Source organism: Leptodactylus fuscus, chromosome 8 (assembly GCF_031893055.1).
Source record: "Leptodactylus fuscus isolate aLepFus1 chromosome 8, aLepFus1.hap2, whole genome shotgun sequence".
In the NCBI taxonomy this organism is placed as follows: domain Eukaryota; kingdom Metazoa; phylum Chordata; class Amphibia; order Anura; family Leptodactylidae; genus Leptodactylus; species Leptodactylus fuscus.
This window is the reverse complement of record NC_134272.1, coordinates 76,440,289-76,464,469: the sequence shown is the minus strand read 5'-3', so window position 1 is coordinate 76,464,469 and position 24,181 is coordinate 76,440,289. Positions and strand designations below refer to the sequence as shown.

The 24,181-nt window shown below is 45.1% G+C and overlaps 1 protein-coding gene across 1 annotated transcript; it reads left to right on the top strand.

The window, feature by feature from the left end:
• Nucleotides 1-20,946, top strand: GCA (grancalcin). Its single transcript, XM_075284243.1, has 8 exons — nt 1-143; nt 9,456-9,593; nt 10,804-10,873; nt 14,428-14,471; nt 16,065-16,212; nt 16,846-16,959; nt 18,490-18,548; nt 19,624-20,946. The coding sequence occupies exons 1-8, from the start codon at nt 120-122 to the stop codon at nt 19,648-19,650; spliced, it is 624 nt and encodes a 207-aa protein (XP_075140344.1). The 5' UTR covers nt 1-119; the 3' UTR covers nt 19,651-20,946.
• Nucleotides 20,947-24,181: the final 3,235 nt, after the last annotated feature.

The following is a 24,181-nucleotide window of genomic DNA, read 5'->3' as shown; positions in this document are numbered from 1 at the left end:
CTGACAGTCGCTGCTGTGTTCTATTCCGTGCACTTCCCAGATTGGAGATAACACGTAGTAAGTGCAGCGGAGAGATAACGGAGAGCGGCCCCGACTGCAGCGACCACAGCGACTACATCATGGCCTATCCCGGATATGGAGGAGTAAGTGATGGGCGGCGGGGGGGAGTTGTGCGGCCACATGGCGGACTGGGGGCCCCCAGCAGGGGCTTGTGTAGGTGTGATTGGCTCTCCATAGCCAGATGAGGCTCCTTGTAGACTGGGTGTAGCATGGCTGCGGGCTGGATGTCAGTACCTGCTACTATAGGGGCTGTGTCGGTGTATACCGCCCCCTAGACACATATGGAACACAGCTTCACATCCCTGATGATTGCCCCTTCCCCTTCTACCCCATCATAGGGCTGGTGGGGCAAAACCGAGGTGCCACAGCTAAGGGTATGTGCACATCTGGGGCAGGGTCTAGACTCCAGGCCGAAACAGATACCTGATGGCTTCCATTGTGATCCGCTTGGTCCCTCGGGATCTGTTGTTGTCTGATCTTGTTCTTCTGTTCCTACAATGGACCAAAACCGCACAGGTGTGAACCTGGCCTAAGAGTTTGCAGAAGAGCCAGCTGCGCCCCCACGAGTCCTGTATGTTATCACTGTAAACAGGTGAAATATTTTGCAAAAAGCGTCAGTGTCCTAAAAAATGATCGGCATCTATGTCTCACGGTGCCTGTTCTGGTAATTTCAGGGCTCTCCCCGATTTTGACTTCCTGGTTGGCCTTGACGGTAAATGATGGGAGGTAGGCCCAGCCCCATAGTAGTGTATGACCGCCCTACTGTACCTACAGTGTGTGTGTGTGTGTGGTGAGTGATCCAGAGAAGTGCAATGTCCCAGGACAGCCGATTTATGGGGGGCCTACGTGTCAGACCCTCCGAATCTTCTATCGATGGCCTATTCTAAAGATAGGATGTCAATACTAGAAACTGGACAATCCCTTTAAGGATCCTTGTCCGTGCTACAAAGAAAAATAAACCAAGTGTAGAAATAAGTAGTGTGTGGATTCGGGTTGGAAAATACAAGGAATAGAATGATAATGGGACACGTTCTCCTATGACCACCCAGCGATGCCTCCTCAGAAGAAATGCAAGAAGTTCCGCCATGGAAATACGGGTTGGATTTATTTTGGGTGCCGCTCCGTGAAACTCTGCTCACTTAAGATCATATATTCATCTGACGCCAGTGATGCTATACAACTGGTGCATGAGATCAAAAACCTTGCACCAACCCCTGTCCTGTTGTCTCCATTACTACATGGTAAGCGGTGATGTGGGGTCTCTACGTCGCCCACCACTGATCTAAGAGCCTGCACCCGGGTGTATAAATCAGGAATGTCTGGGGCTGCCCGGACATGTTCCAGTGACTGGAAGAGGCTTCACATTACTGAGCCAGTTTGCAGAAGGTTCGCCATTCTTGCCTAGCTGCTCCTCGTTGCATTGTATAGGGAAGGGTTCATGACCGCTGGCTATACATGGTACATTAATGTTTGCTGAATGCGGCCAAACATTACTATGGAGTAAACGGATCAGGCTGTTCGATTACAACATGCCCGATCATTTCGTTCTCAGAAGACAGTGTCTTCTTCTTGTTCCCCTTTCCAGCCTAGCCTTCATATGAATGGGTGGATCAGAAACGATAAAGGTCTCAGATGTACAGACGGCTTAAAAGGGTTTTCTGGAGAAAAAAAACAAATTGATGACTTATCCTTAGGATGGTTCTGACAACCAGGGCCCCTGACCAAATCAGCTGAGTGAAGGCACATTTCCGCTTTATTCATGATGTCATATTCATCGGTTATATGGTTATTTTATAGGGGTGGAGCTGCAATACCAAGCTCATCCAGTATATAAAGTTTGGCGCTGTGCTTGGAGTCGTCTAAGAAAACCCCTTTAGGCCGGGGCCTGGAAACTCCACATTTTCCAGCCACAGCAAAGTGGATATGAATCTATGAAATCCCATCACCCTTTTTGCACGCTGCAAATTCCAAATCGCAGCATGTCCATTATACTTACGGAAACACCAGCGGTTTATTTATTTGCTTGCTTCTATAGCGCCATCATATTCTGCAGCGCTTTACAGACATTGTCAGTCACTGTCCCATATGGGGCACACAATCTAATTTCCCTATCAGTATGTCTTTGGAGTGTGGGAGGAAATCCACGCAAACATTGGGGAACATACAAACTCCTTGCAGATGTTGTGTTGTCCTTGGCAGGATTTGAACCCAGGACTCCAGTGCTGCAAAGCTGCAGTGCTAACCACTGTGATGTCCAGCGGTTTCCATATTGGTATAATGGAAGCAGAAAGTCCTCAGAGAAAATCTTCGAACTTTCTGTGCAAAGCACTGCAGCGATTTTTGCCTAAGGCAGTGTTTTTTCTGGGTTGTACTTTGGGGTTTGTTTGAGTTTGAAGGAATAAGGAAGCCTTCTGCAAAATCCACTCTCACCTTTGGCACAAAGAAATGCAGCAAAATCATCAAAAAACCTCTCCGCTTTTGCCTTAGGCCGAGGACACATGTTGCAGAAAAAAAAACCTCTGCATTTTACAGCCCCAGCAAAGAGAATGGGGTTTTATTTCTTTGTCCTCACATTTCTGACATAAATGCTGCTGAATTTCTGACGTCTTCAATGACCTGCACATGTTTTAGAAACCAGCAGGTTATGTTTACACTTAGTTTTCCCCATAAATTTATTTGTGGGAGGCAGAAATGGAAATGTAGTGAAAAAAAGAAAAGTGTGTGCGGTGTTGTCTTCTGCTATGTGATGGTTGTGTCCCCCAGTGGTCTCAAGAATGGGGCCCGTGCGTTCCCCTTGTGAATGTAGCAGTGTTGTGGGTGTGTGACCACCATTCCACACACTTCTATGGGACTATCGGAGTTCATGTCGTTTCTTCCTTCATCTCCTGGATTAAATCTACAGAGAGAAAAGTGATGTCCGTCATGTGTCCTCCACCTGTGGTACTCCCCTGAATGTAGCCGGCAAGAATTGGAGAGCCCCTTAGTAATTGAGCATTGTCACCAAATCCTAGTGATGTGAGGCCGGTGCACCCCACACCTGAGCTCCACCATTACTCTATATTCCAGGATAAGCTCCTAGTATAACATATTCCCAGGCCCTTATTCACCTGACGGTGGTCCAAGTGGGTTTACATTGCCCTGCCGTCCTATGTCTACTGTATGGAAAACATGGCTGACTGCACCTTCCTATACGAAGGACCCCACAACACCCTTTTGTTTCCCTGTCAGTATGTCTTTGGAGTATGGGAGGAAATCCATGTAACACGGGGAAAACATACAAACTCTTTGCAGATGTTCTCCATGGCAGGATTCGAACCCAGGACTCCAGCGCTGCAGTACTAACCAGAGCCACTGTGCTGCCTCACAACACCCTCTTGTGTGTTTTGTTGCTTTGCTGCTTTTGCCCTTTGTAGTATTTTTACTGCTGCATATGACTATATCCTCTGGGATTTCCTGCGCTGCTGTGTGACCTTTGTGTACTTTCTGGACGCTCTAGGAAAGTCTGAGTACCGGATGTAATGATTCAGCAGGCGGGTCGGGGAACCCTGCACATTACCAGCTGCACATTGCATGAGTATTTACAGGGCAGCTCCATCTTCACTGTATCTATGTGATGTCAGACAGCAGCAATGCAGAAATAAAGCTGATGGGGCAAAATCTGTTTAGTTTATATTTTTGCATTGCTGATGCTTTGTGTCCGGCCCACACTCCACTTGTGACTACTGAACTGAATGGAGTGTCAGGAACTGCAGTGAGTGACCCACCAAATACCAGGGTACTCTGTGCAGGGCTATCCTGGAAACCAGGCAGGGACTGTGCAGGATCATAACTTGAATTACACACAACCGGAGAGGATCAGGACATAAAAATGTATTCTACTTACCTGCACCCTCCTCTGTATTACTGCACTGGGTCGGCCGTCTCCTCCGCTGCTCTGTATACAATGGTTACATCACATCAACTGGACCACTACAATATATCTCTGCTCTCAGCTATATACAGTGGTCCTATTGATGTGTGTGTGTATAAGAGTATATACATCAGTCACTGTCTCATATAGTGTATGCAATTTACATTCCCTATCACTATGTTTTTAGAGTGTAAACGGAAACCAGAGCACCCCAAAGAAATCCACCAAACATGGGGAGATCCTACAAACTCCATATAGGTGACATCCTTGGCCGGATTCCAGCACTAACCACTGAGCCGCCATGAAATTTTAACTTAAAGTGCTGCAAGTCTGACTCTTTTATCTGGTGGTTTGTGTTTAAAAGAACGGAAACTCGATGGATCCCATTGTAGTCGGTGGGGTCAGTTGGGCGCCATTGGTGTCCTCTACTTTAGCAGTCTGTGTGTCCGTTGCTCTGGTCCGCCAACCAACCAAGTGATTTAGATATGAATATAGCCTATGAGGCAGGCCGCAAAAGTAATCTGAGTGTGACTATATTATCGATAATGGAGTCCGTGGGGTTTCCATCGTTTTAAAATAGAAATTGGTGCAGGAATTTTTCCTCCGTCAATTTTCAGGCGGACACTGATGGAGACTTTGGCACAGGTGTGAACGCAGTCTTAGAATCTCTATATTATACCGTATCACTTTCGCCCGAGGATTTCTAGGGACTCTTTCAATCCCAGTGACACTTGACGCTCTTCAGCGTCTTTGTAGGTTCCAGATCTTTGTTGCTGGTGCCACCATTAGATCTTCTGATCATGTAAGATGGATAGGACCTTAAATACATGTCCTGGTACTTCCTGGGCTCATGTCTCCGTAGTGCAGGAATGACACAGTTTCCAGTAGATGTGTGCCGCACGCTCGGATCTGTGTAAACACTTTTATGGTTTATGCAAATGCATTAATAGCGTTGATGACTTTTGGTCAGGGCTGAACACATTAGGCGCCGCGTATCCCTCAGGGGTATCTAATTCGCAGAGAGCTGAGTGTAATTCGCTCGCTTCACAGAGTAGCAGCGACAACGCACTCCGTATAATCCACCACCACTTCCTGACCACGACTCCCTCCTCGCCCCTGATGTCACTGAGCACACGGACGTCCTGTCGCTGTCTCTCCTGACTTGGCCGTTACGTTTTGTAACACTGACCACATTGCTACGTGACAGCAGGACAGGAAAGTGACTGCTCCGAGAGGGGAACGCGACTGCCCTGGACACCATCTAAGCTCATCTGCAGCAGGTATTTGAGGCTACAGTGTCCATTACTTTCTTGGTGGTAGATATTGACACCGCCTGATGTCATCTGCAGGGGGTATTCGTGGTCTGTAGCCGTCCATTACGTTCCTGGGGGTAGTAGACATTTCGTTGGCCTTGTACCAGGCTACGGCATATGGATATGCCATGCTACGCTGTATCCAAACTACCCATAGAAGTGAATGAGGATTACTGAAACAGGGTATCAGCACTGTGAGCTCCGCTGTATCCGAACCTCCCATAACCAGCTGCACTACATGAATAATGACACAAGCAAACTTCTAAAGGTCTCTCCTGGCAGATGATCAGTTCCCCGCCCAGGGCTCGCACACATCGCGGCACCTGCTGCTGGTGACTGATCTATTTTAGGGCTCTCCCGTTCTCTTCTCCCCTCCCCCACTCTCACCAGATTATCACATTTATTCTTTCGGGAAACAGTGTAAAAATATTAGTGACCTCCAGGATATGACGACCAATGTCTGATGATTTACCCCCGGGCTTGTCCCTCTTCATTGGGTGCTGGTGATTTTAGGGACTGTGAGATGTGTATGTATAATGCGCCTTTGTAGAGATCCGTCTTGGTCCTGTTATACTGGTGACAGACTGCAGAGTTAGATTATTGTGACCCTTCTCTTTAGATGGCACTACAGGCCCCCAGACACCATTGCTCTCCCGGACCGGCTGCCAGTGTGTAATAATGACAAAGGTTGTCACTGACTACTGGGTGTTCTCCTGTCTACAAACCTGTAGGTCCAGCTTATGTATTTACAGAGTTCAGCAAACACTGGAGCTGCGTACCTCCTCCATCAGCGCTGTGCGGCTCACCTACTCGCTTTTAAGGGTTTATTCACACATACAGTACATTTCATTTATATGCTGCAAACACTGCTGCCATATACATCAAATATATGTGTGGGCCCCGACGGAGGCCAAAAGAGTGTCCTATTCAAGGGCAACCTGCAAAAGTCTACACAGAGGTATACAGCTTATTATATTAGGAAATACCGCTATATAGTCTCTTAAAGGAGCTGGAGGGGGTGCTCTGTACTGTATAAGGTCTATTTATTAATCAGTAGGTACCGTATTTTTCGGACTATAAGAAGCACTGGACTATAACCACATAGGTTTTAGAGGAGGAAAATAAGGAAAAAAATTGAAGCAAAAAATGGTAAAAATATTTAATATATGGGAGTTGTAGTTTTGCAACAGCTGCAAGGCCACATTGTATTCTAGGGAAAGGAGGTGATTTAGAACTCTTATTTATTTCATTTTTTTTATTATATTTTTTTAAACCTTTTTTTTTTTTTTTTTTAAAAACTTTTATTAGTTCCTAAGGGGCTTGAACCTGGGGAGGGGCCGCCAATACAGACCCGGCATCCACTGTAAATAGGCGGATGCCGGGGAGAGTTAGACGCCGGCACATGTGCCGGGGCCTGAGACATCGCTACACTCCTGCCCTGCATGAAGCCAGCAATGGCAGGAGCGATGCTGCTATTGCAGGGAGGGATGGAGGAGCGGAATAGCAGCATCACTCCTGCTTCTGCTGGCTTGCATGCAGGGCAGGAGTATAGCGATGTCTCGGGCCCCGGCACATGTGCCGGCGTCTAACCCTCCCCGGCATCCGCCTTCCTATTACAGTGGATGCCGGGTCTGTATTGCAGCCACATTCGGACTATAAGACGCACCCTTCTTTTCCCCCCAAATTTGGGGGGGAAAAAGTGCGTCTTATAGTCCGAAAAATACGGTAATTGGTTAATAAATGGACCATTTACATTGAGGTCTTCACTATTCACTGTCTTGTGATGCCCTGTGATCACTATGATATGAGGAGTCCTGCTGTATAATGCTGGGAGTCCTGCCTGCGGCCTCACTGTCCTGTACTGTATATAGTGTGTATAGTAGGGCCGCAGACAGGACTCCCAGTATTATATATCACTATGATACCAGGAGTCACTGGTGTACTGTATATAGTGTGTATAGCAGCGCTGCAGGCAGGACTCCCAGTATTATACACTACTATGATACCAGGAGTCCTGCCTGCGGCCTCACTGTCCTGTACTGTATATAGTGTGTATAGTAGAGCCACAGACAGGACTCCCAGTATTATACACTGTCCTGTACTGTATATAGTGTGTATATAGTAGAGCCGCAGGCAGGACTCCCAGCATTATACACTTTCCTGTACTGTATATAGTGTGTATATATTAGAGCCGCAGACAGGACTCCCAGCATTATACACTGTCCTGTACTGTATATAGTGTGTAGTAGGGCCATAGGCAGGACTCCCAGTGTTATACATCACTATGACACCAGGAGTCCTGCCTTTGGCCTCACTGTCCTGTACTGTATATAGTGTGTATAGCAGTGCCGCAGGCAGGACTCCCAGTATTATTCACTGTCCTGTACTGTATATAGTGTGTAGTAGGGCCATAGGCAGGACACCCAGTATTATACACTGTCCTGTACTGTATATAGTGTATAGTAGGACCGCAGACAGGACTCCCAGCATTATACACTGTCCTGTACTGTATATAGTGTGTAGTAGGGCTGCAGGCAGGACTCCCAGTATTATATACTACTATGATACCAGGAGTCCTGCCTTTGGCCTCACTGTCCTGTACTGTATATAGTGTGTATAGTAGGGCCGCAGACAGGACTCCCAGTATTATACACTGTCCTGTACTGTATATAGTGTGTATAGCAGTGCCGCAGGCAGGACTCCCAGTATTATACGTCACTATGACACCAGTAGTACTGCCTTCGGCCTCACTGTCCTGTACTGTATATAGTGTGTGTATAGTAGGGCCGCAGACAGGACTCCCAGTATTATTCACTGTCCTGTACTGTATATAGTGTGTAGTAGGGCCATAGGCAGGACACCCAGTATTATACACTGTCCTGTACTGTATATAGTGTATAGTAGGACCGCAGACAGGACTCCCAGTATTATACACTGTCCTGTACTGTATATAGTGTGTAGTAGGGCCATAGGCAGGACTCCCAGTGTTATACATCACTATGACACCAGGAGTCCTGCCTTCGGCCTCACTGTCCTGTACTGTATATAGTGTGTAGTAGGGCCGCAGACAGGACTCCCAGTATTATATACTACTATGATACCAGGAGTCCTGCCTTTGGCCTCACTGTCCTGTACTGTATATAGTGTGTATAGTAGGGCCGCAGACAGGACTCCCAGTATTATATATCACTATGATACCAGGAGTCACTGGTGTACTGTATATAGTGTGTATAGTAGGGCCGCAGACAGGACTCCCAGTATTATACACTGTCCTGTACTGTATATGGTGTGTATAGTAGGGCTGCAGACAGGACTCCCAGTATTATACACTGTCCTGTACTGTATATAGTGTGTAGTAGGGCCATAGGCAGGACACCCAGTATTATACACTGTCCTGTACTGTATATAGTGTATAGTAGGACCGCAGACAGGACTCCCAGCATTATACACTGTCCTGTACTGTATATAGTGTGTAGTAGGGCCATAGGCAGGACTCTTGGTGTTGTAGATCACTATAATACGAGGAGTTCTGTTCTAATGACTGGGTTTGACCCAGGACTTCTGTCCACTGAATTGTCTGGACACCCCATGTGAACGAGGCCTAAAACGAGTAAGTGGTGCTTGAGCCCTGACTTGTGGCCATTCATGTCTGGGGTTTGGGTGGGGCAGTGACGACAGAGGGAAATCTTTATGCAAATACCACTTTTCCATGTCATCCTCTGCCTAAATGACGTCTAATAGTTTATCCTCTACTGTCAGGTTATGGAAAAACAATAAGCTACTTCTCTCTGTTTCTAGGAAAGCTGGGTGCTCACCACCATAACAGATTCGATTATTGGGTATATGAGCCCTCCTGTGTCTGTGCCGTCCCAGTAATAAGTAGGTTTGCCATTCAGAAGTGCAGAAAAGCTGAGTGACCGTTCCAGTATTGACTGTACTGGCAGCAACATCCAGCTTTCCCAGTAACCGATATATATAAGAAGCTATTACATAGTCGGACTTAGCTATGTATATGACAGCTGTTATATTATGGGATGTCTGCGATTGCCCTGTCCTGTTTGGGATAGATGACCAGCTACGCACACCCATTGTTAGAAGGCGTCTCTTGCTATGGACTACTGATGTATATGGCTATCAAGTGGAATAATTTCTTGTTCTTCTTCTCCCTCTAGCCGTACGGAAACATGAACCCACAGATGGGAATGATGGGGCAGACCATGGCTCCGACTGTACATGGCGGCTTCTATGGACAACCTCAATACCCAGCAGGAGATCCAATGTGGGGTTACTTCACAGCGATCGCCGGCCAGGTAAGGTCACAGCCTGTCTGTTCTCGAGGGATTGTCTGATAGTTTCATATTCTTACAGGAAAGTCCCATTTTGAGGGGTTTCCCAGACTGTCATTGATCCTTGGAGCTTGTTCACATGACCATGTGCTGTGTAGGGGTCACTGAAAACCGTATCTGTCTGCCATTCATGATTTTCAGGGACCCGTACACTTGTACTGTTAGGGTTTATACTGAGATGTTACCTTTGCCTTTTTAGCCATTTGCACTTCTTCTTATAACTCCTCTATAGGGGATCACCACATCTGCAGTTCCCTATAGCTCTCCCTTTTATGAGTTTGTTCCCTTAATTCTCTCCGCGTCCTGTGTTGAGATATTTTACTTCCTTCTAGCGCTAACCTGAGCTGGTTTGTTCGGGTCCTTTCACAAGAGTCCTGAGGATCTGTTTTTTTATGCAGTGGAGATTCAGTGTATGGTAAATGATGGTCGGTGTAAGATTATTATGTCATGTCCCCTGTCGGGGGGTGATGTTGTATACCTATATGTGCATTAAGGCAGGTCATGGCCGAATTCCACCCGGAAAACCAGGTGTGATCTGAAAAGCCTTCACGTGACTGTATTACCTGGGATACATGTATGAGGGTTGTTGTAGACCAGGATTACACATGGACAGCCTCAGCCATTTGTGGAACATCCCTACAAGTGAATGAATAGACTTGTGCATGTGCGGCCTTCCCTAATTCATGTGTGGCCCTGATCTTAATCGATACAGGACCCCCAGCTATCAGACATTTATGGGGAGCGCAGACCTGGCTGTACCTTGTACAACCCTGGGCACTTACAGGTAGAGCCAAAGAATGTACATTAGGCAGAACAAGACAAAGAGCCCCTTCATCCTCTGTCATTTAGTGGTGCTTGTTTCTGGGAAAGCTAGGTGGCAAACGGTAATGGCCGCCATCTGCACATCCAGTCCCGTCTTGGTTGCACTTGCAGATTGATCAGCAGGTCTATAAAAAGATGATGATCTTCACCGGTTTGTGACCTCAGGGGTCTGCTCCTGCTCCTGTCATAGGGCCGCCATATGCCTCTGTGATTGGTTTGGGAGACATTTTGGACCTGACAGAAGAAACTCATCTGCACTAAAACCTGCAACACAGAGTGACCAGATTCAGAGGAAGTCTTATAGATCTTGTGTTCGATGAATTGAATTGAATTACCTTTGTGTGTTCTACAGGATGGGGAAATAGATGCTGAAGAACTGCAGAGATGTCTGACACAGGCCGGAATCCATGGGACCTATACACGTAAGTCACTGTATATACTGTACACGTAAGTCACAGTATATACACGTAAGACACTATATATACACGTAAGTCACTGTATATACACGTAAGACACTATATATACACGTAAGACGCTATATATACACGTAAGTCATCCTATTAATATTATAAATGTGAAAGTTTGTGGGTTTGTGAGTTTGGATGTTCGGATGTTTGTTCCTCAATCACGCAAAACCTGCTTGACCGATTTGGCTGAAATTTTCCACAAACATAGTTAATACACCCGATTGCGCAATAGGCTACTTTTCGTCATAATACCGCACATACATTTGTGCCAGGACCCCCACAAAACCCAAACTCACACCACCATCTCTGCAATCTCACACACTTTGGACCATAGCAAGCCACAAAATTCATATTGCCCTCTACAGCCTCGCCCCTAACCCCACACAATCACATATACATATACTTTACCACTTTGCCCCTCACCTTAACGATACTCCAGGAGGCGCTCTTTAACGCCCTGGAGCAGCCATATTTGCCGACCCCCACCGCTCTGAAAATCCGCGACACCGCCCACCCATGTCAATACCCCTAGGAGGTCTAATAAATGCAAAAAAAAAAGTTTAAAAAAAGTAAAAAAAAAAAAAAAATACAAACAAATAAAAAGGATTAAAAATTCAAATCACCCCCCTTTCCCTAGAACACATATAAAAATAGTTAAAAACTGTGAAACACATACATGTTAGGTATCCCTGTGTCCGAAATCGCCCGCTCTACAAATCTATACAAATATTTTTCCTGTTCGGTAAACGCCGTAGCGGGAAAAATGGTCAAAAGTGCCAAACCGCTTTGACCGTTTTGATTATGATAAAAATTTAAATAAAACGTGATCAAAGCAATAACATTTCCTGAAAATGGTAGAACTACAAAGTACACCCGATCCCGCAAAAAAAGACGCCCTATACATCCCCGTACACGCACGTATAAAAAAGTTATGGAATATGGCAACTTTTCAAAAAAAAATTTTTTAACACAGTTTTGGATTTTTTTTAAGGGGTCAAAATGTAAATAAAACCATATAAATTTGGTATCCCCAGAATCGTAACGAAGCACAGAATACAGGGGACATGTCATTTTGGTTGCACAGTGAACGCCGTAAAACCAAAGCCCGTAAGAAAGTCGCAGAAATGCATTTTTTCTTCAAATCCACCCCATTCTGAATTTTTTCCCTGCTTCTCAGTACAATATATAGAATAAATAATGGTGGCATCATGAAGAAAAATTTGTCCCGCAAAAACTAAGACCTCATATGGCTCTGGGAGCGGAGAAATAAAAAAGCTATGGGGTTTAGAAGGAGGGGAGTCAAAAACGAAAATCCAAAAATGCCATCGGCGGGAAAGGGTTAACTTCAAATACTTCTGTCCCAAAGTCACTGTGTAAAGTTTCTCACAACACCGTATATATAGCAGCTCAAATACAAAGTAACTTCAACACAAAAGTCTCACGTATTCTCAGAATGACAGCAAAAACAAGATACAAAGTTACATTTCATATCCCATCCCTTATACACAGTACGAAAACCTTACCCGCGCCTGTATATACCCACTGCTACAATCACCGCAGACGAAGTCGCGGGTACCAGCTAGTTGTATATACACGTAAGTCACTGGATACTGTTTAGACATAAATCACTATATATAAGAGTGAAGGGATTGGGCATAAAAAAATCAACATGCTCAATCCTCCTTTCCTATGGGCTATAGTTGGGACAAACACGTTCACATAGTTTAGTTAAGATGTATATAGGGATCTTTATTAGTGACTTGCATCACGGTTAACTATTAACATCCCGCAGGAGCGTCCGGCTCTTCTCTCTAGGCTGGAGGTGTCTCGCAGAGCAGCGTATTATATAAGTGTTTATATACCGCTCTATGAGCTTGTTTAAGGCAGAATTGCTGGTAATGAATGACTCCGACCTGTAGATAACCTCTTATGGCGCCATCTGAAATCGATAACTTTGTGCCTCGTCTTTGTCAGTGTATTAAAGGAAAAGTGCAAAGAAATGATAGATAGATAGATGGATAGATAGATAGATAGATAGATATGAGATAGATAGATAGATAGATAGATAGATAGATATGAGATAGATAGATAGATAGATAGATAGATAGATAGATAGATAGATAGATAGATAGATAGATATGAGATATGAGATAGATAGATATGAGATAGATAGATCATCTCTAGAGATATAGATATGGAGTAAAAAATTGTGGGAAAGCACTTTGCGTAGTAAAGTTGTGGGTTCACTGTTTATAATGTCTGGGATACGGATGGAGCTTTATATTGTCTTATAAATTAGGGTGAGGCGATTATGATTTCAATGGGAGCCTGGATCGTATACGCCATGTTATTTTGCAAAATCAGGCCGCAAAATAACGCTGCGTATACGATCCAGGCTCCCATTGAAATCAATTGGAGCTTTTACGGTGCGCAAAGTCTCACCCGTCGTATATGTGCCACATCACCTGGCATGTTACTCCGTGTGAATGGACCCTTATACTCCCTTCAGAACCCCAAATATAATGATCAGAGTCCGGTTCAAACATAAAAAACGATTACTCACCTCTCCTGCACTCCAGTGCGACTCCCTCTTCTCTTACGGTCTTCTGTCAGATGTCGTACTGCTGAGGCCTGTGATTGGTTCTCAGCTGTCATGTGGGTCATGCAGCGCCATGGCGCTTGCGTTTGTTTCTCGCAACGCCATTGTGACCTGCTGAGGCCCAGTCACAGACAGAAGACACCGGAAGTCACGCCGGAGCCCAGGAGAGGTGAGTAATAGAGATGAGCGAACACTGTTTGGATCAGCCGATCCGAACAGCACGCTCCCATAGAAATGAATGGAAGCACCTGTGACGCTGACTTTGCCGGTGGCCGGCCGGCGGCACAGGTGCTTCCATTCATTTCTATGGGTGCGTGCTGTTCGGATTGGCTGATCCGAACAGTGTTCACTCATCTCTAGTGAGTAACACTGTTTTGATGTTGCCCCTGGGCATCTGATCATTATACTCTGGGGTCCCCACAATATAATGGCAGTTTTTTGTTCATACTTATACCGTCTGAACAAAACTGCAGGTAGAGCCTCATGAATAGTGTAATAATTGAACAGAAATATCCGACGTGCACAATATCACATTGGTTATCCTGGTTGACGTTCCGTTTCGACCCTATTATGGGTGTATAGACATCTGCAGGTGCACCAGTTAGCCATAATATTAAAACCACTGACAAGTACAGTGAGTTACATTGATTATCCGGTGACAATGGTGTCTGTCAGAGGGATGTGATATATTAGGTGAGACGTGGACTGGGTTGGAAGCAGGAACAATGAGCAAGCGTAAGGATAGCTGAACGAGCGACTGGGTCAGAACATCTTCTAAACTTCGGTCATGTATATGTGTGCACCCTATTTATGATTTATTGTCCTGGGTTGTCAGATCCCCGAATAACTTTTACTTGGTGACTTTTATATTTATTAATATATGTATATATTTTTTTATTTTTAATTGTAGCTTTCAGCCTGGAAACCTGTCGGCTTATGATTGCCATGCTGGATGTATCCTTTAGAAAAAGCCAAATGTTACACAAAATGTGAAGCGACAAGTGAAAGTTTTTACATTCATCGGTTTTATTGTTCTATTGTCAGTTTGCAGACTTTACTGGCAGATGCTGCAAAGAAATCTCCATAATGACACCTAATGACCAATGTTCTGCCAGAAATCACATATTGCAGATTTTTAGTGCTTTTAAATGTATAAAAGAATTGCTCAAGTAAAGTCTTATAGCTAAGCAAAGAGGCTGGAACTGCAGGACGCCCGGAGCTGCGCCATTGTAGCATTAAGTCCTGTCAGTGTCCTGTTTAAAGGGATTCTACCATTAAAACATTCTTTTTTTGTGGATAAGACGTCGGAGTAGCTTTTAGAAAGGCTATTCGTCTCTTACTTTTAGACGTGGTCTCTGCCGCGCCGTTCCTTAGAAATACCGGTTTTTACTGGTATGCAAATGAGTTCTCCTGCAGCGATGGGGGCGGGCCCCAGTGCTCAAACAGCGATGAGGGCGTCCCCAGCGCTGCCAGAGAAGGGTCTCCAAGCGCCGCCTCCTTCTTCGTCTGCCGCGTCATGTTCAATGTCTTCTTCTGGCGCGGGCTCGTAACCTAGCAGAGCAGACTGCGCAGGCGCACAGGTCACGGGAAAATGGCCACTTGCACAGTATTGTTAGCGGCCACTTTCCCGTGGCCTGCGCAGTCTGCTCTGCTCTGCTAGGATATGAGCCTGCGCCGGAAGAAGACATTGAACATGACACAGTGGACAAAGAAGGAGGCGGCGCTTGGAGACACTTCTCTGGCAGCGGTGGGGACGCCCTCATCACTGTTTGAACGCTGGGGCCCGCCCCCATCGTTGCAAGAGAACTCATTTGCATACCGGTCAAAAATGGTATTTCTGAGGAACGGCGCGGCGGAGACCACGTCTAAAGGTAAGAGACGAATAGCCTTTCTAAAGGTTATTCAGGCGTCTTATCCACAAAAAAAAAAGTTTTACTGGTAGAATCCCTTTAAGGCTGGGTTCACACAGGGAACATGCGGACAGGAATTAGTTCACAATCTACTCTTCTGTCCACATGACTCGGAGATCTGGCGGCAAGCACACGGACCCCATTATAGCCTAAGGGGTCCATGTGCTTTCACTGCACACCGCTTGCAATTGCGTTCGGTATTCCATTCGGGGGGCCCCCATAGACTCCCCGAACAGGTTGTGAACCAAGGTTAAGTGTAATGTGATCTTGCAGGCAATATAGTTTTTGCATATGCCAGAAATGTCCATTGACCCTCGTTCATAAAGCAAAATTGTGTCCTTTATTGAAAGTATAGCATAGTCAACTCTCCTGTTCTGTACAGGGTGAATATAATAAAAAGAAGCCCTTACCCCTTGGATATCCTCCCACAGAAAGCGGCTTGTGAACAAAGCCTATGGGAGGTCGGTCTGCCGATCCTCCGTATGTGTCACATATCAGATAATGGTAACAATGTCCAGTTAGCACATTAGGTATTGGGGTGCTCGGCATGATAAAGAGCTGAGCTATGGGAAGGGGAGACGTCAAATCTGAGAATCTTTAAATTATCCGACAAAGTCCTTTACAAACCTCAAACCAGAGGGACCATACAGGCAAAATGGGCTTCAATGAGTTCAAGGAGCTGTGGGGTGCCCTTAACGCCTGGAAACAACACTTCTGTGCAGTGGATCATGACCGAAGCGGAACCGTGGAGCCCCATGAGATGAACCAGGCCATTCTGTCTATGGGTGAGTGACCTAAGTATCAAGTAAACTTGAGGCTCTTTCTGGACCAGGGCTTGTTTTTTGTGGGGAAAAGTTTTCTTTGTATTGGCATCATTTCTGGGTAAAATATACATATCGTGTTGTGAAAATATTTTATTACTTTTTTATTATAACACTTAAATAGTTTTGTTGTTAAATAGCTGAAAGTATTTGAGGGCTTGTTTTTTGTGAGATGAGTTGTAGTTTTTAAAAGCACAGAATTTTTTATTAACCCCGTCTGTGGGATATATACAATATTTTGATTGTAGTAGCAAAATATGTTTTCTTGTATTTTTAAACCATTTTGTAAATGGAGAAATTATTTATTTTTCTTACTGATCGTATCACCAGTAGGAGGATAAAAATATAGACCGCTGGTAAATGTAGTGTTTTATATTGTGTAAAACTGACCTCTTAGTAGACCTGCCATGGCCAAGGGTGCCAGCTACATGGAGCAGATGGCATCAAGGGGTTAGTGATCAAGAAAGAACTAGTTTGCTAGTAGTTTAGGGAGCGCCATTACTAAACTGTGGCCAAAACCACCTGGAAAACGTTCAGATTCTGTATTAACGTTAGAAAATAAACTTTTCATTTCATGTTTTTTTTAACTTATTGTAGGTTACAGACTGAACCCACCAACCCTGAATTTTATAGTGAAGCGTTACAGTAAGAATGGCCGGATATTCTTTGACGACTATGTTGCCTGCTGCGTCAAGCTTCGGGCTCTGACAGGTAAGAAATGATCTGCACGTTCATAAAACGACTTTTAACCCTTTAAAAGGAGATGTCTGGTTAAGAAATCCCATTGACTATTATTCCCTCCAGGAATTATAAAATAAGGGGGATCCCTCATAGTCCCATTAGGCTCTGTTCACATGGGGAGCGGATTGGCGGATATTGGCGGGAAGCCGCGTCACTCTCGGGCCAAAATGCGACTGTCACGGCTTCCCCCTCCGGAGTAGGCTCAAATGAATGGGCCTAGTCCAGAGGTTGCTGCCGCGAGGTGGTTGCTGGGGCTGAATCAGCCGCCGAGTCCGCCTGAAGAAAGGGCAGCTTGTTGCCGCTCACGGAAAAAAGTAAACTGGCGGTCTACATAGACCTCCATTGTGAGGGGGCGGATTATGACGTGGATTCAGCACCATAATCCGCCCCCGTCTTAGAAGGTGAGCCGTTGAAATCCATGTAATACTTCATTTCACCTGTGGGGGCAGTGCAGGAGAAATGATCACTTGCAGTCAGGTTTTGTAGTTTACGACTTGGGGTCCCAGTAGTGAAGCCTGATCAGATTATTGTTGCACAGGTGACAAACAATAGTAGGTGCCTAGTGATAGAAGAAGTGGTGGGGAAAAAAAAAAAAGGTATGGCACGGATACAGAATTCCTTTGGATACTATGTACAGCAGAATTCTGGAATAATTTGCACCATAAACCTGTTGTACCTGCTTTACGCCTCGTTTTCTATGTGTTATAGAAACTTGCTAATTGCTTGTGCACCTTGTTCGTCATGTCGGAAATGCTCCTTGAAAATGGGTGTGATTTAATATGCTAAACTGTGAAATTGTGCCAACATTTCGGACACTGCACCAAATTTTTGCGCCCAAGTTTTATTGGAAGCTATGCCAACTATTAAGTTTTGTGAAGTTAGACTAGACGCGGTGCAGACCTATGCCAGGTTATCAAACAGCATCTGGCACTTTGGAAAAACCGGTGCATTTATCTACAAGGCGTATTACAGCGAGAGTATTTGTTGCATTAAAGCGGTTTTCTGGTGTGATATTGATCACTGCCTACCAGGCACAGCGCCGTACATTGTGTAGTGACTGTGCCTGGTATTGCATTTGAATGGGACTTTACTGCAGCATGGCCATGTGACCAATAGACGTGATAGCACTGTCTGAGAAGAAGTGGCAAAACTCAATATCTTAGCCTTGGAAAAAGTACTCCGCCTCAATGTAAACCATAAATACGCTGCTTCAAGGTCCCTTCAAACAGCTGATCGGGCGAGGGTGGTGCAGATTCAGTCCCGTAATAGTGAGGACTTGTCATAACTACAATCTTAACACCTGAAGAATCCCTTTGTGATGTTCTTGTAATGAATGGGAGTTCTCCGCTACACTAGTCACTGACTATGGACTGATGTCAGTCCACACAGACTTGGTGTAGAAGCTTCAGATTTCAGTAAATTTTATTTTTTTCAAATTCCTAATTTTTAGAATTGAATTAAACCAAACCTAACCATTTACCATTGTTCTTGTTCACACAGAGGCCTTTCGGCGAAGAGACAGCATGCAGCAAGGAATGGTCAACTTTGTGTATGATGATGTAAGTGTCTGTACAGTAAAGTCTTGATATCACATGGTCAGCAATGTCCTTGTAAGGCAGCGGCCTAGACCGCCAAGTGTCTGTACAGTAATGGCCTACTTTTCTAGCATAGAGGGAATGATGAATTTGCCCCATTAGTGTCTTGTATGAATTCTGCCCATCATGAGCTTTTGTGTACAGGAGGTTTTTAGCCATCCATGACTATAAACAGCTGGGCCTTGTCACAATGTGCAAAATGTCTATTTTCTGAAATTATGGGTGGGTAGGTATATAGATCCACTCTCCCAATATAGTGCAGTTTTTATTTAGGCACCCTCACCATCCACCTCTAATGTTGATCGACCAGTGTTAAAGGGATTCTATCATTAAAATAGTATTTTATCTGTATACCACGTGGGAATAGCCTTAAGAAAGGCTATTCATCTCCTACCTTTTACATGTCTTCTCTGGGCTGCCGTTCAGTGGAAATCCAGATTTTTGTCGGTATTCAAATGAGTTCTCACAGCACTGGGGGCAGGCCCCTGCGCTCAAACAGCACTGGGGGCGTCCCCAATGCTGCGAGAGAACTCTCCAGCGCCGCCTCCATCTTCATCTGGAACGGCTACACTTTGCGTCTTCTTCGAGCGCTGGGTTCAAACTGCGCATGCTCGCCAGCCACAAGAAAATGGCCGCTTGCACTTAGTGTGTAAGCGCCCATTTTCTTGAGGCCGGCGGGCATGCGCAGTCGGCTTTGCCCGAGGCCTAGAAGTTTGAACCCAGCTCCGGAAGAAGACGCGAAGAGAGGTTGTTCTAGACTAAGATGGAGGCGGCGCTGGAGCTTTCTCTCGCAGCATTGGGGACGCCCCCAGTGCTGTAAGAGAACTCATTTGCATACCAAAGAAAATTCAGATTTCTAACAAACGGCGGCCCGGAGAAGACATCTAAAGGTAGGAGAATAGCCTTTCTTAAGGCTATTCCGACGTGTAGGCAGAAAAAATACAATTTTAATGCTAGAAACCCTTTAAGCTTCTTGTCTTCTCTTCCCGTTCTTCTTTACGTTTACTTACCCGATCCCCTTTGTCCTTCTCTCGGGCAGTTTTTGCAGTGCACCATGGCCATCTGAATACCCATCAAGAAGATCCACAGACAACCCAACATGTGAATTCTACTAGGAAGGAACCAAGTGTATCTGTTGTATGATTTAGTCGCTGTGTTTTACCAGTCCAGCCAATGACATATATGACTGAAGTGCTGAAGCCTAATGCATTAACTTATTTTGTATTTGTATACTAGGACACGGGGTCAGTGTAATAAAACGTAAAGTCAACCGCGCTGATCTGGTTTTCTTCCCATGATGGGTATAAAAGCCATTTATGTATCCGAAGCATAAAAAGTGCCTGCTTGTAATACTGTACATTAATATGCAACCAACGTAGGTAACACCTTAGAAGGGAAATGACTTCTTTAAATCACAAGACTCCTTTTCTATAGGGGTGTTTTTTTTGTTATTTTTTTCTTTCTCCAACCTTAAAGATGACCTTTTACCAACTTCAGCAACTCCACTTCTTTAGGTCATTTAATAGGCTACGCTACAATGCCTCCGATTCCAGCACAGTTGGAATTTTTTCTCTAGCTCCCACCAATCCTGAGCAATCAGTACTGTTAGTTGCAGCACCCTGTATGCTGATCAGGCGCTGTACGGTCAGGTGGGCAGTGCTAAGCTGGAACAGACACTGCCCATCTGACAGTAGGGAGACTAGTTAGCATATTGGATGCTGGAACTAATATGATTGCTCAGGAATGGTGGGGGCTAAAGAAAAAATCCAACTGTGCTGGAATCCGTTTAGGGGGTTCTATTAGAGGAGGGAAATAGCTGGAGGTGGTGAAAGGTCCTGACAAATGACACTTATCCCCTGTATACAGGATAATGGATCATTTGGAACCCTGTAGACCATGAGAACTGAGAGCCCATGTGCCTCATATAAATGGAGTGTCGATCTCTAGTGATAGGAGTCTGCCAGTCCTATATTGAGGAACGGAGCAGCCATGTTTATACTCAGCCATCACTCCATTTGTATGGGGGGCATCGGACCCCCGTTCTCATGATCAACGGGGGAGTCCCCGATTCCCAATACTTGCCAAATTAGTACAAAAAATGCTTCACACTCCTGGTTTATGATATAATCTTCCTATTGCTTGTCTACACTTCTTGCTATATTTCACTATATACTGTGAATCTTCTTATTTCACAATTTTTTTTTTTTTTCTGGTTACTCCTTTCACGTTTTTAACCTTGAAAGTTGTTTTGCCAGAACCGTACGCACATTTGTACTTGTGCAATCAAATACGTGTATTTTATTTAGTTTTTGTTTTTTTAACACCATCATTTGTATAAATAAAAATAGTGAATTTCAAAAAATTGCATCCGTATGTTTGTGTGTATGACACTAGATCCTTGTTGGAGAGTAACCAGACAGTTTTATGGTGCCTTAAAGGGATTGTCTAGGATTAGAAATATTTGGAAGGCGCCTTCTTGTTCATCGGCTGTATTTGGTATTACAACTCAGTCCAATTTACTTGACTATGTCTCTGCTGTGATACCAAAGCTCGGCCTCTAGAACAGGGGTAGGGAACGTACGGCGCTCCAGCTGTTGCAAAACTACGATTCCCAGCATGCATACTTGCTCTGCTGTTCTTGGAACTCCCATGGAAGTGAATGGAGAATGATGGGAGTTGTAGTTTCACAGCAGCTGGAGAACCAAAAGTTCCCTACCCCTGCTCTAGAACTTCCTCCGGGGTTCTTTATTTGCCTAACATGGAGTGATTCGGGGTCAGTTTTCCGTACCAGCCTCCGAGTCCATCTGTGCGGGATGGCCTTACTATTATAATCCTCTAGTCCAGGGGTCAGTATCTTCTGTGAAACTACAACTCCCAACATGCCCCATTCACTTCCAAGAACAGCAGAGCAAGTATGCATGCTGGGAGTTGTAGTCTTACAACAGCTGGAGTGCTGAAGGTTACCTACCCCTGTCTGCTTGCCCCCCCAATGTTGTAGGTAACTTACCTGTGAACATAGGAGAGGCGGTAGATAGACTCTGGGCTGGCACCGGTCACGTGACCCAGTCGTTGTGCTCATTCCTCGGAGAACCCCTTTAAAGGGACACCACTCAGAAAATGTAGAAAAAAAAATCCCAGTCTTCCATCTTTTTTCTACTTTGTCTCCTATTCTAATCCAAACTGCTAAATTTATGAAGAAATCTTCTGGATGCGTCTCTGCCATCTTAGTCTTCCATCTTTGTATGACTGTAAGACGACTGGCTGGAGCAGGACCCTCTGCTGGGCTAACGTACATTGGAAGATGGCGATCAGCAGGAACTAAGAGGACCTTTCACCACTTTTGGGCACATGCAGTGTTATATACTGCCGGAAAGCTGACAGTGCGCTGAGTTCAGCGCACTGTCGGCTTTCCCGATCCGTGCCCGGTGTAAAGAGCTTACGGTGCCGGTACCGTAATTCTCTATGGTCAGAAGGGCGTTTCTGACCATTAGCCAGGAACGTCCTTCTGCCTCGCGGCGCCTATCGCGCTGTGCTTTGGAGCGGGGAGGAACGCCCCCTCCCCTCCCTGATAATACTCGTCTATGGACGAGCAGTGTGAGCAGAGGGAGGGGGCGTTCCTCCCGGCTCCACAGCACAGCGCGATAGGCGCCGCGAGGCAGAAGGACGTCTCTGGCTAATGGTCAGAAACGCCCTTCTGACCATAGAGCACTACGGTACCGGCACCGTAAGCTCTTTACAGCGGGCACAGATCGGGAAAGCCGACAGTGCGCTGAACTCAGCGCACTGTCAGCTTTCCGGCAGTATATAACACTGCATGTGCCCAAAAGTGGTGAAAGGTCCTCTTTAAAGGGGTTTTCCATGTCCCTTTTAATTGATAACCTAACCTGGCAGATAGTTGGGACCTCTTGCTGGTTCACCTCCTTGAACACTGCACCTGCTTCACAGCACCATGTATGGTCCCCTTCATTGGGCACACTGCCTCTTCCTAAGCATAGGTCATCGATTATGATGCCTGGGAAACCCCATTAACCCTTGTCTTCTCTGTAGGATTTCTACAAGACGTATTGTTTCGGGATTCGCACACAATAACGCAAACACCTTTTAATATTTTTAGAAACTACCGTTTTATTATCATAACAATGCATATATTTTTTTTTCTAAATACTAAGTCATTTTGCAAATATTTTACAGTGAATTATACATTTTCCTATTTACACATTTTGTAAAATGTTTCAAAATTTTATACCGCAAGCAATATAGAAATCCTAACTTTTTTTATTTTTGGGCTATTTATAGCGTATACATTCACTAAAATGTGCTACTTACAATATGTACATACAGGTATATACTTGTAAAATCAAGTGCATGCCGTCCGTACCCAAGCAGGAGACTCGCCCCCGACGTCGGGTAAATTACCTTACAAAATATAGATCCATTACAAGTGAATTGCTTACACGGTCTCAAAACATGCGGACGCTAATAATATGATTGATGCTTTTGCGATCGGTAGAAAACGCGACACGTCAGCTTCATTGCTTTGTGGGACTGTGAATTAAAATGGACGACAGATCGCGATCATTGATGACATAGGAAATTGGAACTAATGCAAAGCGAACGTTGAGTCAGGCACCGTGAAATAAAACCGCAGTCATCAAAACCTCATTTGGATGTTGCCCATAGCATTGCTCTGACCATCTTAATAAATCTGCCCAATCCTTCCTGTTGGGAATTGTAGTCAGAACCCCCCCCCCCCCCCATACATATAAGACTGTTGGGCCCTCAAAACTAACCAAAAACTTTCCTTGTGGCTCAGTCACCAATCACAAGGCAGCTTTCACTTTTGCGCTATAGTTTCAGAGATGAAAGCTGTGCTTGGATTGGTTGCTGCTTGCCAGGGACAACATGACTTGACCGCTTTGATAAATGAGGCGCGTTGAAGAGGAAAAGGACGAAACTACGCAGAACGTTTACACAAGTCATAGCAATAAGTTTGGTCTAAAATCCATAAAAAAAAAAAATTAAAAAAAATCAAATATTGCAATAAATCAGAAACTTTAAAGCATAAATGGACTCAGGTCTCACGAACAGATCTGTGGCGTTCACAGCTCATATATGGAGGAATGGAGAGCGGCGGGGTCAGAGGTTATGGGTTTTAATGGAATAGCGAGGCTTTGGTTTAAGACTAGGACATGTAGTACGGCAGAAAATACCTGGAGGACCCCAGCGTGTATTGGACATTTGTTTCCATGGACAGACTATAATACCTCATTTCTCCTGTGGTGGTGGTGCTGCAGGGTAACCCAACGCTTTTTGGTGCATTTTTGACACAGGGGACCCCAGCAGAGGGTTGAGATCCCTCTATCAGGCTGGGGCTTTGGCCGCAACTCAGCCATGTCGCACTTTGACCCCAAGGGTGCTGCAACACTTAGTGGCAAAACATTACACCAGAACTTGACCTTTTAGAAGTCGCAGCACCGATGGGGTAACAATGCAGCGCCATTCACTAACATTAGTGAAAGTGTCACAGGGCGACGCGACGATCTAGAGTCACAGCCAAAGTCGCCGTGTAGCCTTGGCCTTAAAATGCAATTGTCAAA